The sequence below is a fragment of the Mercenaria mercenaria genome, chromosome 9 (assembly GCF_021730395.1).
Source record: "Mercenaria mercenaria strain notata chromosome 9, MADL_Memer_1, whole genome shotgun sequence".
In the NCBI taxonomy this organism is placed as follows: Eukaryota; Metazoa; Mollusca; class Bivalvia; order Venerida; family Veneridae; genus Mercenaria; species Mercenaria mercenaria.
This window is the reverse complement of record NC_069369.1, coordinates 75590678-75610055: the sequence shown is the minus strand read 5'-3', so window position 1 is coordinate 75610055 and position 19378 is coordinate 75590678. Positions and strand designations below refer to the sequence as shown.

The window sequence follows — 19378 nt, the reverse complement described above, 5'->3', positions numbered from 1 at the left end:
ACCACCCTCCACTGAACATTTTGGCGAACAGTTGTCTAACTTGATAGCATGATTTCCTGTCATCAGTTCAGTTCAATTTTTAAGGTAGTACCTTTAATAATGGAACCGTCCATTATTTAGAAAATGTAATTCAGTACGATTATGGTTCTTTTCTAAATATGGCAAAGTAAATCATGCTGATGTTCCTAATCCACAGATGAGCATATAAACTGAACTCCCAAATGTCAAAATCAAACTATAGATGATCCCTATTTCTATTTTTTTTTGTTTCCTTGTTTTTATTTGGGTTGGTGGGGGGGGTAGTAGATAGGTCAAGGTCACAGTCTCCTCAGACAGACTTAAGGCTTTCGCCTACAGTATTCTAACTAAATACGCAGATTGCCTGTGGTCAATGGATTACCCCTATAATTGTCTTTAAGTCAGAGGTCAAATTCAAAGTGACCTCAAGACAGAAAATGGTTTCCACCCTATAACTAAATGAATACTCGGCCTACAGTCCTCAAACTTTATAGTATGATTGCCTATAGTCAGTAGATGGCCCTTATTGTTTTAAGGGTCATTATGTAAAAGACGAAGCATACAACATTACATACCACTTGCCTCTTATAGGTCAACACTGGGGGGCATATGTGCTTTACAAACGGCTCTTGTTTTATTCTTTTATTCCCATTACATAACATTATAAGTAACTGTACCATGCAGAGCAAAAAATCTTCATACAAGACACATTTAGTACTTGTATTCAACCAAGACTGGAGAGTGGCAAATAACTTTGTTTGTGACAAAGATATCTTAATGAAATTTTGCTGAACTGTCTGTTGGCCATGGAGGGTAAATAATTTCACAGAACATGTCCAGTAGGCCAGAGGGTTAGAGGGTTTCAGAGAACTTTACCAGTAGGACTAGTGGGTAAGTTATTTAAGATAGCTTATCGAGTAGCCTATGGAGGGTTAGTTGTAACAGACCATAGAGATCACCTCAGATTTTAAGTGTCTCAAGAGAAGTCCTTCTTGACAGATTTCAGTATTACACAACAAATGAAAACTACATATACACATATATATATATATATATATATCTTATATTCTTTATTCAGAAATATAAATAATCTTAACAATACTATCTATATCTAACTTTTATCAAGATGTCTTATTCCCATGTGTATGAATTTACAAATGAATATACATATACAATTAACAGAAATGTACATGAAATAAAGTCTTGTGTCATGGAAAAAATCCACTCACTGAAAAAAGCCTAATAAACTTTTAAGTAAATATATTTTGATCATTTGACAGTTTCCAGGTAGCAGAAATTATTTGTATTTCAATTTTTAAACAGATTACAACAACAATGTAGAACAGTATACAGTAAAATTGGAAAATTTCGTAAAATAAATGATCCATGAAGCTCGGGCTTTGTTATAGGTATAATCACAGTTTAAAATAATGCCATAAACTGCTAAATAATTTTGAAAATATTTTCAAAAGGGAGTGCCTTGTAAGACCAGCAAAAATTTGATTGTTTTCTACTTAAATTTTATATCTAGACTTTACTTATTCATTAAAATTCTGACTTTGTTGCTGTACACTTGTTCTATGAACAGTAACTGTTATTATCTTGACTTTATAATGGTTACGAAATCAGAGGAAGCCCTCTAACAGTTGAGGTCAACATGTAATGTCAAGGTCATGTTGTGTAAATCAATGACACAACATTTAAAGTCTGTGATATTATATCATCTAGGTCAATTATACAATGTCAGGTCAATCATGTAATGTCAAGGTAATATACTGTAAATCAAAAGTCAAGGTCATTATGATGTAAATCACATTCAAACCTTGAAAAGTCAAGGCGATAATATATTGTCAGTCATAAGATGTAAGTCACAATCATAAAATGCCATGTATGAAGTAAAGATAATACTATATTAAGGTATTAGATCACTAATAGAGAACCTCCTTTTTGAAGAGTATTCAATTCCTACAATAAACCTACCTGTACTGCAATTCTTAGGGGGGTGAAGGTTCAAGCCCTACTGGGACCAAATTTTTTTCCCTTATTTTTCTTTTTTTCTAGTAAGTTTTTACTTCTTTCAAGACTTATTATTGAATTCTTGTACAATAATGGAAAAAGATGAATCTTGTAAGTGATTTCTTGGTATTCAAAGTGAATTTACCACTTAAACAGAAGGGGTAGAGTTACACATCTTTAAAAATATTGAGTTACACGCGGTGAAAGTTCTGTATTTTGCTTTCACTCTTAGATTATATATTGTGGAAGAAATTTAGGTAGGTTTTACGTCTGCCCTTAGGTTATTTTTAAATGGAATAAGCAAAATTCAAAACAGAAACACAGCATTCAACTTTATTTTTTCAATGTTGAAGTATGAATTCTGTCTCATTAAATCCGTTTACTTGAGGCACCATAGAAAAAATGATATTGACATTTTTATTTTGTGTTTTATAATTGTTTACCAAAGGTTGATGTTTCTTTTATTAAAATTAATGGTAAAATGAGTTATCTGCAAACGTTTTGGATAGTGGCTATCACTTTGAAATTTGTCTCTACTTGAGCTTGAGCAGATACCATAAGTTATACAAAATTTATAAAAAACGACACGGTAAAAGTTGTTTAAAAATTGCAAAACAGTGCAAAACACAGTTACCTTTCAGAATATACCAAGCAAAGGCCATTTTGTAAACATTACTATTAGTGATCTAATACCTTAAGTCGGTCGTTTGGATGTAAGTCTCAAGTCATAAAAAATGAAGTCATAAAAAAAGTTCATAATGTATAAAGTCTTGGTAATAAATTGAGGCAGTCATACAATGCATATCAAAGACTTGAGATGTAAATCTGAGGTCATAATGTGTAAAGTCAATGTCATGATGTGTAAAGTCAAGGTCATATGATATTAAGCAAGTTCTATAATAATTAAGGTCATAAGTTGTTAAGACAAGGTCAAATAATAAAGTCAAGATTTAAGAAAAGTCAGGGTTTTTTCATCCAACTGTTTCCAAATATGAAGCTACCTGAGCCATTACTTGTGTTATTCGAGATAAAATCAATGACGTATCGGTGTAAAGAACATATTTACAGACCCTGCTGCATTTCTGAACTTCCTTTAAGTAATGGTGTTGCACAAATTTGATTTTTTACCATCTACATAATGCAAATATTTACAGCATCCTTAGAACAAACAGTGTATCTTCAAATTAGATAATTTCCTATTTTCATTTTTACAAAACCCTTCACCATCAACAGTCACTTGAAAAGCTGCATACAAAAAAAAATCAAATGATTTTGACAGTAAAGGCAGTTTGCATTCAAATTATCGCAAAATCATCTCGTCTTCAAAATCATACACATATTTTAAAAGTAAATGTTATTGTGTAAAATTAAAAAAAGAAAACCTATAGAAACTTCAGTTATGTATAAACCTGAATATCTCCAAAAAGTACTTTACAGTAAGGCAAACTTCAGTTTGGTAAATCTGGCTACAGCCTTTTCCCTATTTAACAGGAAGGCTGTTTCTCAAATATAATAACTGGTTTCCAATTCCAAAAGTAATATAATCATTTTGACACATTTCATTCAAAAGGCCCGGTTCCATAGGGATAGGAATATACATGGTATTGTAAAATAAATTACATCTTCTAAATTTCGACAACTCTGATTCTGTAAGTGGGGAAAAACCTGTAGACTGATTTCCTGGACTGAAGTTACCTCCCCTACTGCTAAATGCTGCATCTGATTGTGATAAAGTTAAAACATTAGTGACAAAAGTGGCATTGAGACAGCAATAAATGCACCAGGTAAAACAAAAATTGTTATGAGATTTTCTTCCTCTCTTCATTCTACTCAAAACAACTTAAAACTACAACTGAAATGATAAATAAGGCCAGTTTGTAAAACAAACATGCCCCCTCTGCCCCAAGTTGCCTTATGGGAGGTACATGGGTTTATAACTTTATGGTTATGACCTTGACAAACATCATCTACTGACCATAAACAATCATGCTAAGAAGTTTGTTGTCAAAAATCACTTTATTTCTTTATGTTACTGTGACCTTCAACCTCCTGGCCCTCTAAAACAACAGGGGTCATCTACTATGCAAAGATAACAATGCTATTAAGTATGTTGCCATAGAACAAAGAATTTTCAAGCTATCGATTAAGAATGTCTTAATTTCAAGGCCACAGTGACCTTTGACCTTATGACCATCAAATGTTAGTGATAATTAAGTGACCATGGATAAAAATCAGAATTCTCCAAATACTGGTCAAAAAACCATTTTCATTCTTGAGGTCATTGTAACTTTGACCTTTGACCTTCTGACTCCTTCAACAATAAGGTTCCTCTAGTGACTACATACAATTGTCCTATAAAGTTTGACCACTAGGCCAAAGCTCTCACCAGTTTCTGATTGGAAACCGTTTTAAGTCTCAAGGTCACCGCATCCATTATATTTCACCAACTGGGACAAATACTATCAGGGCCATCTACTGACCACAGGCAGTCGTCCTATGAAGTGTGACAGTATAAAGGCAAAACATTTTTCAATTATTGATTGGAAACTGTTTTAAATTGTTGTGACTTTTGACACATCAAACAATATGGATCATCTACTGATAACTGGCGATAATCAACTGTAGGCCAAAACTTTATATAGTTATTGAACAGACACTGTTTTCAATTTCATGGTCACTGTGACCTTGACCTTTGACCCACTAACACAAAAAAAACAATGTGGCTTATCTACTGATCACATGCAATCCTCCTATGAACTTTGACAACTGTTTGTCAAACTGTCCTCTAGTTATTGATCAGAATGGTCTATCAGAGACCAAAATTTAAATGATCTACTGACGGACGGATGGACAAAACTATATACCCACACTTCCTTGAAGGGAGACATAACAACCATTAAGTAATTAAATGAAAACTATCTAAAGTAGTTTTAATCTCAATAAATAATATTTACCCATTTCTTAATTAATTTCAACTTGTATTGGCACATTGTTTCATACTTACAACTCACTAAATCTAACATAAATTGAAAAAGCAAAGTATTTCTTGTTGCACTATCTAATTATTCATCATATGCTACTACAAAAAAGTGTGATTATTATTATCAGGTATTTATGAAAAATACTTATATATTTCAGCAAACTCATTCTTACAGCCTTCTTATTTTTTAAAATACATACAAATGATGATACATGTATCAATATTTACATAACCTACTTTACATTTACATGTAGAAAAGTGACATAAATACACAAACAAAAATTTAAAAAGTGATCAGAAAAAAAGTCTAGTAAAATCATACAATTATGGAATGTGAAATTAAGCAATACGCACAAAAAAGAATTGTTGTTAGCAGAATTTCATCATTTTTCAAATAATTATTTGTATCAAGTACAAAAAAGACTATTGCCTAGGATATGAGGATCTTATATGACTGACTATGTAAGACAGGGTTTTCCAAAATCAAAGGGGCAGCTTGGACTGGAAAACCGAGTGCTATCGGGTTTTTTATCCATGCTGTACCAAGGGTTGGGAAAACCCCTGCCTTACTCAAACAGTCATGTTAGATACTGTTGATATTATTGAAACAATTTCAAAAATATTGTAAATTAAAGATCGCTCATATACTATGATGTCAAATTATGACCTCAATATGTGCACATGTAGCTATCTTTTCCCTAGGGAAAAGACAAGATGATCTCCTACCATGATAATCTTGTCTCTTCTCCGGGAGGTAGGCAAGAAATAAGTGTCCCCTAACAAACAATGTAATAGATACGCACTTGAGTGCTCTTCATAGTCATAGACAATTGCAATACAATTTTAAAAATCGCAAGTTCCCCTTGATAATACACTTGTAAGTGTCCAATAGAAGTAAAACAGACTAGAAGATTATGTTCTGGCAGCAAAGTCATTACCAACAGATTGGATAATTTTTGCTACATTTTTAAAGTAATTGTGCTAAGAATTGGTCATGCTAAGAATTGGTCATACAGTATCAGATAATGCTGCTAATAATAAACTTTACTACAAATAGTAATAAATTGTACAGAGCATGATCATGTAAGCCATGCAAACAACTGGAAGCGAATGCAATACCCAGGAGTGACATTTGTGTACATGTATATGATAAAGAACTCACTAAACCTCAATGACATGTCTTCAGCACTCTCTAAACCTAAATAGCACTCGGACTACTACAGGCCCTCGTGCCAAATAAGATTTAGTCAAACCAATAACTGCCTAATGCACACCACTGCATTTCATAAGTGTATAATTAACAGTCAAAAGTGTTTTGAATCTGAGTGTTGCTTTTTTTTGTGAAAGATAGCAAAATATAAAACCTTAGAAAATATTACAGGCATTATCCAGACCTTATAGCTAATTCAATCTTTGCTGAATAAAACATTTTTTTAACAATATGGCACTGTGTTTGTTGGCACCTCACTTGCTCATCTGAGCCATTGGCACCTCATAAACTAATTTGAAGAATCTCTACATAAAATTTAGCTCATAACCCAAGCATTATATTTATACTACAGAAGAATCAATAAATGTTTGTACATTCTTTTGACCAATGGTTTTAGAAAACTTAACCCTTATCATGCTGGACAATATTGATTGTGCCTTTGCAACCAGTGTAGATCATGATCAGCCTGCATATCCATGCAGTCTGATCAAGATCTGCACTGTTTGCCATTAAGTCTGTATGTTTTTGGTAAGCACCCCTTTTAACAGTTAATGGTACTGTCCAAACTGACACAAAGGGGTGTTCACTGAAAAATTTTCTGACCGAATAGCGAACAGAGCAGACCATGACTGGCCTGCATGGATGTCACTGGTCACAAAGGCGGAAGATTAACTAACACACTCAAAATACTTAAAATAACAAACATAGTTAACGACATAACTGTGTATTAACAGTCGAATTGTTCCCTATCCAAAACTCCTTTACAGAGTCTAAAAAGCTTCAAAGCAGAGATAAATAATGTAAAATATATCATTTGTTCGATACCTTACAACTCTGCATTTATCAATTCAAGTTTTAAAAGACTTAAAACATAATTTGCAGAAATAAATCATAAAATGCAAAACTCATATACACAATAAGCCTAAGAACATGTAAAACTCTGGTTTATTTAAATACAGTCCACTTATAACTGGATAGCTTGAACGCTAAAGAGAAATTTCCACACAAGTCAGTGTTTGTGGCATAAAATAAATCAAACTCCAATGAAAGAGGCAAGAACAAGACCAAGTCATAAAATACAGTTTGAATTGCACAGCTCATATATATTAAAAAAAACTTAAAGGAGGCAGTACACTTGACTATTTCAATGCTTGATAGTGAAATGGGGCATTAAAGGAAACTACAGCTATCACTGGAGTGATTAATACCCCAGCAGATGAAACATAACATTTCATATTTAAAGTTTCTGAACTGGCAAGAGAATGGAATAACATTTTTATCAATTTATAACAAAGATAAAGTGAAAGTGCATTAAAACTTAAGCCAAGTTTTGAACGCAAAAACTGTTGGCAAGTTATAGTCGAGCTAAAATTTATGTGATAGGTAACTAAATGCATTTAAAAACATACTGATACAAGGTGTATTATATTACGTTCATTCTAAACAGCAATTTCATATCTATATGTAAACAGTGCATACCCTGTATATACAATCTACAGAGTACTATTTTGTGTAAATTTTTATCTCAAAAACAATGTATAAAAAAAGATAACAAACAAAATGCATAAAAGTCATTCAACAGTTGTTAGGAATTAAACATGAGACAAGAGAAGTGTTTAGTATCTGTTAAATGCATATTTTGCTGGAATTATAATTTCCAGTCACTTTATTTTCCTGGCAAGTTCTGCCTGTGTAAATACTGTTGTAAGTATTTAATGTAGCATCTCGTTATTTTGCGCAATTTCAATAAAGTACTATGTAAAGAATAAACTAAAAACTAATTTTTGTAAATGACTAGCGATGTGATTTTATCACACAGGCATGGTATGCTTGAATCTTCAATATCAGTAGCTGGCATGTAAAAAATACTAAAAATAAACATATAAAAAATATTCACAAAGTAGTATTAATAACAGTTTAACTTGCAGACTGAAACATAATGTATAATTTACAGAAGGGGAAGACTTTGCCATGATTTGCTGTAAAAAAAACATATACAAGAACATAAAACTAGAAGGTGTTGTTTTTTTTGCCACATATCTCTCAAAATCCACTGAAATCGGTTCACTTCTAAGGCTGACAATATTTTTTTGTTTGATTTTATTTGGCTTTAAGGTACATTCAACAGAATTCTTGTTACATGGCAACTTCTGAGCTCTATTTGCAGAGGAGGCCACAGATGCCTCTGGCTCTATTTCAGGTACAGGGTAGAACCACTAACCATCAATAAACTAGCTAAATGGCTTCCTCCCATGATGACTGAAGTAGGGCTCAAACCCTATAGATCATGTCAGCAAACTAAGCCACTCGGCTATGAAGGCCAGCTGGTCCATACTGATAAACAAAAGCTGAAAATTCTTTCCCGAACCTATTGTAATTTCTCTTATTTTGACAATTCTAATCTAATTACCAACTAGAAAATGCTTTTGTAAAAAAGCGCATGTCTCCCCCAATGCAAAGTGCTATAAGCAAGAAGTCAATAGGGGTCAGGAGCGAAAGTCAAAGAGACACTAATGGTTGGCTGCAATAGGGATCATCTACTTGGCATGTCCAGTCATCCCGCTAAATTTCGACACTCTTGGCCTAGTGGTTCTCAAGTCACTGTTCAGGCTCCTGTGACCTTGACCTTTGATCAAGTGACCTCAAAATAAATAGGGGTCATCTACTCTGCATGTCCAATCATCCTATTAAGTTTCAACATTGTAGGTCAAGTGGTTCTCAAGTTATTTCCAAAAAATGATTTTACATGAATAGGCTTTTAATAGAATGACCCCAAAATCAATAGAGGTCATCTACTCTGCATGTTCAATCATCCTATGAAGTTTCAACATTTTGGGTCAAGTGGTTCTCAAGTTATTGATCGGAACTGGTTATCAATGTTTAGGCCCCTGTGACCTTGACCTTTAACAATCATCCTATGAAGTTTCAACATTCTGGATCGAGAGGTTCTCAAGTTATTGATTGGAAATGGTTTTCCATGTTCAGGCCCCTGTGGCCTTGACCTTTAACAGAGTGACCCTAAAATCATTAGGGGTCATCTACCCTGCATGGCCAATCATCCTATGAAGTTTCATCATTCTGGGTCAAGTGGTTCTCAAGTTACTGACCGGAAATGGTTTTCAATGTTCAGGCCCCTGTGACCTTGACCTTACACAGAGTGACCCCAAAATCTTTAGGGGTCATCTACTCTGCATGACCAATCATCCTATTAAGTTTCAACATTCTGGGTCAAGTGGTTCTCAAGTTACTGACCGGAAATGGTTTTCAATGTTCAGGCTCCTGTGACCTTGACCTTTAATGGAGTGACCCCAAAATCGATAGGGGTCATCTACTTTGCATGTACAATCATCCTATGAAGTTTCAACATTCTGGGTCAAGTGGTTCTCTAGTTATTGATCGGATATGGTTTTCCATGTTCAGGCCCCTGTGACCTTGACCTTTGATGGAGTGACCCCAAAATCAAGAGGGGTCATCTACTCTTTATGACCAATCATCCTATAAAGTTTCAACATTCTGGGTCAAGTGGTTCTCTAGTTACTGATCGGAAATGGTTTTCAATGTTCAGGCCCCTGTGACCTTGACCTTTGACGGAGTGACCCCAAAATCAATAGGGGTCATCTACTCTTCATGACCAATCATCCTATGAAGTTTCAACATTCTGGGTCAAGTGGTTCTCTAGTTAATGATCGGAAATGGTTTTCAATGTTTAGAACCCTGTGACCTTGACCTCTGACGGAGTGACCCCAAAATCAATAGGGGTCATCTACTCTTCATGACCAATCATCGTATGAAGTTTCAACATTCTGGGTCAAGTGGTTCGCTAGTTATTGATCGGAAATGGTTTTCAATGTTCAGGCCCCTGTGACCTTGACCTTTGACGAGTGACCCCAAAAACAATAGGGGTCGTCTACTCCAGCAGCCCTACAACCCTATGAAGTTTGAAGGTTCTAGGTCAAATGGTTCTCCAGTTATTGCTCGGAAATGAAGTGTGACGTACGGACGGACGGACGGATGGACGGACAGGGCAAAAACAATATGTCTCCTGGGGGAGACTAAATAATGCAACCTTGACACCTTACAAACATAAAGCTTAGAAAATGGTCATTAAACATGCACAACTATTACTTCCTATTTCTAAGAAAACTAACATAAATGAATATTTATACCCAAATATAGCATTTCTATCCCTAACTAAACTGGCCTTAATTTTATGTCTAAGGACATTCCCATACTGAAATACCAATGTTCATGACCACCTGCAAGAAGAAAAATAATTTACAGAAAAACATAAATGAACTATTGAAAGCTTTTATATGAAAAAATATGTTTTCTATTGACATAAAAATCACATGTTCAAAAAGATTACCTGACAGAATTTTTTACAGTAAGTTTATTCAGTAACGACATAAATGTTACATTCTTACCATCTTGCCACAAAAGCAGAAAAAAAAATCTAAAATTCAAAAACTCAATAGAATCAGGTTCTTTTTAAAATGATAATTCCCCTTTATTCCTTCTATCTTAAAAAAGTTTCTGAGCTTCTTTTTTCTGATAAACTGACCCTACAACTACTAAAATAAGTTTATCCTGGATATTGCAGTAAGAATGAGGGTAAGTGATTGATTAAGCCAATAAAAAATTACTTCTTTTCATTAACCCAACCAGCCTATCTTTTTACTATCGGCCTTAAAATTTTTATTGCAAAAGACAATTCTTTTAAAAAAGTTCAGATTGACAAAATGTGAGTATATTTACAATAGACTTATCACTTTACTATAGATAGAACAAGAGCTGTCTCCGTAGGATGACACATGCCCCCGATGGCACTTTGAATGAATAGTTATGGCCGATGTTAGAGTTTAGGACCTTTGACCTACGGAGCTGGGTCTTGTGCGCGACACATCGCCTTACTGTGTCACACATTCATGCATAGTTATTTTAAAATCCATCAATGCACTATCATGAAAAATGATTATTTAACGTCTAAGTGTGACCTTGACCTTTGAGCTACGGACTTGGGTCTTGCGTGTGAAACCTCGTCTTACTGTGGTACACATTCATGCCAAGTTATTTGAAAATCCATCCATCGATGACAAAGATATGGACCGGACACGCCCATCAATGCACTATCCTTTAACGTCTAAGTGTGACCTTGACCTTTGAGCTACGGACCTGGGTCTTGCGCACTGCACGTCGTCTTACTGTGGTACACATTCATGCCAAGTTATTTGAAAAGCCATCCATCGATGACAAAGATATGGACCGGACACGCCCATCAATGCACTATCCTTTAACGTCTAAGTGTGACCTTTGAGCTACGGACCTGGGTCTTGCGCACTGCATGTCGTCTTACTGTGGTACACATTCATGCCAAGTTATTTGAAAATCCATCCATCGATGACAAAGATATGTACCGGACACGCCCATCAATGCACTATCCTTTAACGTCTAAGTGTGACCTTGACCTTTGAGCTACGGACCTGGGTCTTGCGCACTGCACGTCGTCTTACTGTGGTTCACATTCATGCCAAGTTATTTGAAAATCCATCCATCGATGACAAAGATATGGACCGGACACGAAAATTGCAGACAGACCGACAGACTGACAGACAGACAGACGGTTCAAAAACTATATGCCTCCCTTCGGGGGCATAAAAATAGCTATACAAACTTGCTGTGTAAATCTGCCAAAATATGTAAAATAGGTAATCCATTGTTAACATGAATTACAGACAAACTTAGGTTACATAAAAAAGTCTTACATTTCTACTCAATTCATGCAAAGCTGTTAGTGGAATCAAATATTTCCTTTGACCTTATGTCCATTCATGAATTCAAGGGAAGTACACACTATTTATGTACAGTGGAAACCCCCTAGACCCGACAAGCTTGGGACCGACTAAATATTCCGGTTTTCAGAGGATTCCAGTTTGGGGAAGATATTCCTGACTTGTACTGTAAGAGATATTTATATAGGTGCTGATCTTTTCTGCTGTATCATACAGGTGTCCTCTTTTGATACGATATCAATGACAGGGTTTTTTTTGTATATGTAAGGGAACATAAACTTATTTGGTTAATCTCTTTTAATCATTCTTTTATTACTGATTTGCCAACAAGAACATGCTGAATTGAAAAAAGCAAATCATAGCTTATTGAGTAATTGCGCCAGGTCTTGCTGTGCATAATTTTTGTTTAATTATCAACTTTGCATGTTTATTTTGATTGTTTGTGTTTAAAACTGTCAAACTAAACCAATAATTCGGTAAATTACAACTAGAACTGTCACAGGAGTGACTCATACCCCCACCATACGGTCTTGTCACAGAAGAATGGCAACCATAAGGAATTTTAAAAATACTTTGGAGTACTTCATCCTGGGCTTCCACATATAAGTAATACTAGTATAATACTAGTATAGTAATACTAGTAAATATATTAAATCTCTAATATTAGAGATACACTAAAAGTGAATACAAAAAAGTGTCTTACCGACCCATGTTACCACAGAAAAATGTATTTACTTTTTACATAGGACTTATAATAAAAAAGTTAGAAAAATACCTAAAATATTGAAAATCTAAAAATAGGATTTCTAAAAATAGACTAATTCCTGGAATTTAAGGGGAAGAAACTCAGTACAAAGGTTAAAAAAAGGTTACTTCCCTTTGGCTCTAAGCCAATCAGAATGAGATATAGTGAAAATACATCAAAATTAACCTTAAATTCTAGGTAAAAGGGGACACAATTCAAGAAAAATAGTGTCAGAGTTATGCACCTTGTGTCACATGATGTGGGTGATGAGGTGGAACATCTATTTTAAGTCTGAATCAAATCCATTCAGTAGTAATTGAGATATAGTGAAAATACATCAAAATTAACCTTAAATTCTAATAAAAGGGGCATAATTCATGAAAAATTGATGTCAGAGTTATGCACCTTGTGTCACATGATGTGGGTGATGAGGTGGAACATCTATTTTAAGTTTGAATCAAATCCATTTTGTAATAATTGAGATATAGTGAAAATACATCAAAATCAACCTTAAATTTAAAGTAAAAGGGGACATAATTCATAAAAAATTTATGTCAGAGTTAAGCACCTTATGTCACATCATCTGGGTGATGAGGTGGAACAACTATTTTAAGTTTGAATCAAATCCATTTTGTAATAACTGAGATATAGTGAAAATACAACAAAATTAACCTAAAATTCTAAGTAAAAGGGGACATAATTCATGAAAACTTGGTGTAAGAGTTATGCACCTTGTGTCACATGATGTGGGCACATGATGTGGGTGATGAGGTGGAACATCTATTTTAAGTTTGAATCAAATCCATTCAGTAGTAACTGAGATATAGTGAAAATACATCAAAATCAACCTTAAATTCTAAGTAAAAAGGGGCATAATTCATGATAAAAATGGTGTCAGAGTTATGCACCTTATGTCACATGATGTGGGTGATGAGGGGGAACATCTATTTTAAGTTTGAATCAAATCCATTTAGTAATAACTGAGATATAGTGAAAATACAACAAAATTAACCTTAAATTCTAAGTAAAAGGGGACATAATTCATGAAAACTTGGTGTCAAGAGTTATGCACCTTGTGTCACATGATGTGGGTGATAAGGTGGAACATGTATTTTAATTTTGAATCAAATCCGTTTGGTAATAACTGAGATAATAGATTTCGGGACGGGACGGGACGGGACGGGACGCGACAGACGTGACAAAACTGACTCCTATATACCCCCCTCAAACATGTTTGGTGGGGGTATAATTATAAATCTATTCTTTCATAGTCAAAGCGGGTAATAACCTTCAGTAAAATTAATCAGCTCGGCATAATCGAACGCATCATTAACTTGCAATTTCACATTTGCATATTTCTAAAGCCGCATCGTCTCGACATGTACACAATACACAGGCTGAGTGACACGGTTCTGAAAACTCCATGCAATACACTGTCACTGAAATTAGTTTGACCTGAGGCCATGGAAATTAGGTTCGGTGTTTGGAGATGAAAATATGTCCAAAATGACTAAATTTCTGCTAAATTTTCATCCCGTTTCCAGAATCTGGAAGATCAGGTTTAAGGGAGATAGTATTTTTATAAAATTTGAAGGGGAAAATTTGGGACCAGCAAAAATGTCCAATTTTCGGTGGATTCTGGTTTTAGGAAGAACCGGTTTGGGGGGTTTCCACTGAATATGAGATTTTTCCTAATGAACACAAAATCTGCAAAGCCTAATAAACACCTGTCCTGAATAACTTTTTTTACATATGTACTTTGTAGTCAATTTCATTGTTCTGAAATGAGGACATCCCATGGCTATCTGTGGTTACGTCTGAATCTGTCTCGTTGGTCCTGAATTTGCCCGTCAAGCAGCCGCCCGAGACATATCCCTAATAATTGTGGTATCCCGAGACCAAGAACGATCCCACCTATTATAGGAAGATTTGCCTCCCCTAGATTAATGAGAGCATCCACACAGCCTATTGTGTAAATCTTCGATGTGGCTGTGAAAACCTGTAAAGAAATTAAAAGACTTATTATTAAGAAAATAACTGTATTCAATCATATCAAAATGATATATTCAAACAGCTGAAGCACTCAGCATACATCGCCCTGATGCCAAAGTATCCTGATACCATCCTCTGATCACATACCATACGACATGTGATACTGGTTAACCTGTCAGTACCATGGGACTGAACTTGAGAGAGGACCTTCCAAGTATGCTACAGCCCAAGTTAGGAAAAGATCCATCAAATGGTCCATGAGAAGAATTTGTTTAAAGGCTTTTCTACTTTCAGCTCTGGTGGTTCTCAAATAGTGCCAAGCAGAACCATTTAACAAACTTCAGAAAGGACTTCACAAGGATATTACAGACTAAGTTCGGTGAAGATCCATAAAGTGGTTCACTAGAGTTATCTGTTAAAAGGTTTTTCTATTTTTAGCTCTGGCTGACATTCCTCACTCCATCAGTAATATAGACTACTTTCTTGTGTACTCATCCTGCTGTTTTCATTCAATTCTTATGAAACTTTGTATATATCATCAACATGAAGTTGCCTGTATTATCAGGATTTTCATGTGCAATATTTTTAGTTATGCCCTTTTTTTACCTCACTTGATGAAGACAAAAACATTGTGTTAAGTTCAAAAGCATTTATTGCAGTAGTTTTTGAGAAACCCACTTGTATGCACAATTTCAACAGTTTTTCTTATGTAAACTAGAATTGTGCATGCCCCCCGCATACTGCGCCATCCTCTAATTATCAAAGGTTTTACTACAGACCATCTTCACATGAAGGATGTTCAACTAAATGTTTAAAATAAGTTGTATTCAGATAAGGTTGTGCATCTAAGCAACTTTGAATCCATTCCTTAAAAAAGTGTACGAGGAGCTGAACACACCAAATTTCTTCACTATGACCTATTTTGTGAAATAATGAAAGGGCCATAATTCTAGAAAAACAAGAGGACCATGATGGTCCTGAATCACTCACCTCTTCCCACATGACCCAGTTTTGAGTATGAAGTCATTTTTTCTATTATTTGACATAGTGACCTAGTTTTTGAGCTCATGTGACCCAGTTTTGAACTTGACCTAGATATTATCAAGATAAAAATTCTGACCAATTTTCATGAAGATCCATTGAAAAATATGGTCTCTAGAGAGGTCACAAGGTTTTTCTATTATTTCACCTATTGACCTAGTTTTCGAAGGTACGTGACCCTGTTCTGAACTTTACCTAGATATCATCAAGGTGAACATTCTCACTAATTTTCATGAAGATCTCACGAAAAATTTGCCTCTAGAGAGGTCACAAGGTTTTTCTATTTTTATACCTACTGGCCTATTTTTTGACCGCACGTGACCCAGTTTCGAACTTGACCTTGATATCATCAAGGTGAACATTCAGATCAATTTTCATGAAGATCCATTGAAAAATATGGCCTCTAGAGAGGTCAAAAGATTTTAATAATTTTAGACCTACTGACCTTGTTTTTGACCGCAGTTGACCCAGTTTCAAACTTGACCTAGATATCATCAAGATGAACATTCAGACCAACTTTCATACAGATCCCATGAAAAGTGTGGCCTCTAGAGAGGTCACAAAGTTTTTTTATTATTTGACCTACTGACAAAGTTTTTTAGGTCACGTGACCCAGTTTCAAATTTTACCTAGATATCATCAAGGTGAACATTCTGACCAATTTTCATGAAGATCTTGTGAAATATATGGCCTCTAGAGAGGTCACAAGGTTTTTCTATTTTTAGACCTACTGACCTAGTTTTTGATGGCACATGACCCAGTTTCGAACTTGACCTAGATATCATCAAGATGAACATTCTGACCAACTTTCATAAAGATCCCATGAAAAATGTGACCTCTAGAGTGGTCACAAGCGAAAGTTTATGGACGCACGCACGCACGGAAGGACGGACGACTGACACCGCGCGATCACAAAAGCTCACCTTGTCACTTTGTGACAGGTGAGCTAAAAATAGCCATTATTTATGTTCATCTTCGCATCAATGTCCTTCATCTGTGAAACTTTCAAGCATATCCTTTTAATAGTGTTTGAGGAGCTGGACACACAAGATTTTCCCCTATATTCTACATAGCAAAATTACCAAAGAGTCAAAACTGTGGTAAAAATAGTCACAGCAAAAGTTCCTTCCTTTATGGTCATCTGCACATCAAGCTTGTTCATCTGTGAATGTTTGAAGCAAATCAGGGAAATAGTGTGGTAGGAGTTGCACACAAACTTTCCAGATGTACGGACGAACGAACAGACAGCACCAACACTATATGACCCCACATAAATGTGGGGGTATAAAAAGAGGCACACTTTTTACAAAATAAATGCTCGAATTATGTTACTTATCCTGCGGGGCCATCCCACAATACCAAAGCCATGTGTAAAGCCTGAAAGCATTTGGCTATGTTATTTTAGAGAAACCTGTTTTTTGTGATGTGGACACAGATACTGAGGACTTGGTGATGAAATCTCTGAGATTTTATTTAGTGGTTTAAAACAAGCAAGAAATTCATGATACTGAGCCCCCAAACAATATTAACGATTTCAAAGTATGTTTCAGCTGTCTCATATATTTATCAACATATCAGTTAACAACAAGAGCTCTTACAACATAAAACGCCCCCCTTGATGCATTCAGCAATTGCACGAGGATTATTACTGGTCACTGTACACAAAAGTTCTACTGTTCTCGGTCAATGTGACCTTGACCTTTGACCTCAAAACCAATAAGGGTCACCGGCCGGTCATGACCAACATCCCATGATCCTAGGCCCAAGCATTCTTATCATCCGGAAACCATTTAACTGTTCCAGGTCACTGCGACCTTGACCTTTCACCTACAGATCTCAAAATCTATAGGGCTAGGCCCAAGCGCTCTTGAGTTATCATCCGGAAACTGTTAAACTGCTTTGGGTCACTGTGACCTTGACTTTTGACCTACTAATCTCAAAATTAATAGGGGTCATCTGCTGGTAATGAACAACCTTCCTATCAATTTTCATGATCCTAGGCCCAAGTGTTCTTGAGTTATCATCTGGAAACAGATTGGTCTACATACCGACTGACCGACAGACATCTGCAAAACAATATTCCCCTCCTACTTTGAAGGGGAGTGGAGGGGGGCATAATTAAAACATACATTTTGTGTAAAGTCATGAAGTAAAAATACATTTCGAGTGAATTAACGACGTAAGCATTTTACTCTTGCACTGAATGTTTTCCAAAAACCACTAAATTATCATAAAAAATGTTTATAATGCTAATGGAAATATAAAACAAAGATACTAATAACCATAATCATTATGTTGAATCATTTATTATAATTGGCATCAAATTTCATAGTTTTAGCCTAAACTGCTTTCTTGGAATTATATGCATTCATGGATCTCAATTTCTGAGCTGAAATAACTTGGTAGTTTTTCGTTGTTGTTTTTTTCAGGGGGGTGGGGATTTTAATTCTTTGGATTACACCCATGAATATGACAGATTTCACAGTATTTTGTGATCAATGCATGTTACATTTTTTTCTAAATCAGGTGTGAATATTTAGAAAATGTTCATCTTCAAAAATACAGTCAGCTGTAAGTCATGAATTTCTATCAGTCAACATTACTTAGGCAACAACTAATTCGTAATATAAAATATTCCAAACAATAAACTATTTTATCATGTGTCACACACATTATGTTTAGTATCAACTAAGACTTGGTTTACAACACTATTAATATTGATTATTCAAACCTCCAGCCCAAGGCAGATTATGGTGTTTGTGCTGAAAAAAGGAAATCCTGATGGATTATACAAATTACTAACTTTAAATGAATCATTAAATCATTATGTATATGTCATCAATTTGAGGGTTACTTTAGATCTTTTCTATTTCACTAACCAGAGTCATAATACAACACAAATAAATATGACAACTGGAAATGGTTTTTAGAAAACACTTACTCTATTAAGGGACAAAATTTCAAATGTTTCATGTTTCATAGCAAAATTATGTATGTCTTATCCACCTTTACAATCTAGTACATGTGTCTGAATAGTACTGGACTTGATTCCCACTATGGGGAGAAAACTTTGTAAGTGGCCCAGTATTATGAAACCTAGTCCGAAACCGTGACATAAGAATATAGTCAGATCAGCCTAAAGCAGCCAGCCAACAGAGTTGACACAATATGACAGTTGACAAAGCTTGTTTGCTTTTTGCTAATACTATTTTACTTAACAAAATACATCCATTACCTGACAGATCAAAAATAAATACTTACTTGAGATTCATTTAAGGCACCAGCTCCACACAGAATATTGGGGATCCCCGGCTGAAATACAAAGAAAAAGCTTAAGTACCAATGTAAGACAAACTTATCAACTATGGCATGACAATTTCAATGTATAGCAGTGCCAGATTTGGGAAAAATAGGTATGAGACAGAATAGATTCTGAATGAATTGTGTTCAAAATTTAGTCTTTGGCAACCAGTATTGTGTAATGTAATGCCATGCACACTGTTAACCATGAATATAATTATCTTGTATAATATGCCATGTTGTTTGATATGTTTATGTCAGATGTGCATAAGGGACATAACTTTTCA

The 19378-nt window shown here is 35.0% G+C and overlaps 1 protein-coding gene and 1 long non-coding RNA gene across 2 annotated transcripts in view; one reads left to right on the top strand and one right to left on the bottom strand.

The window, feature by feature from the left end:
- The first annotated feature begins 304 nt into the window (after nucleotides 1-304).
- Nucleotides 305-3415, top strand: LOC128559591 (uncharacterized). The gene is made up of 2 exons (XR_008372486.1): nucleotides 305-1935; nucleotides 2734-3415. It is a non-coding gene; the product is annotated as an uncharacterized LOC128559591 (long non-coding RNA).
- The window catches only part of LOC123547491 (tetraspanin-33-like), a 31502-nt gene continuing 13175 nt past the window's right edge, over nucleotides 1052-19378 (bottom strand). The window contains exons 6-7 of the mRNA XM_053551734.1: nucleotides 19053-19103; nucleotides 1052-14757 (exon numbers count right to left, since the gene is read on the bottom strand). Of these exons, the coding sequence (XP_053407709.1) occupies nucleotides 14560-14757; nucleotides 19053-19103 (249 nt within the window). The 3' untranslated portion in view covers nucleotides 1052-14559. The remainder of the gene's footprint in view (nucleotides 14758-19052; nucleotides 19104-19378) is intronic.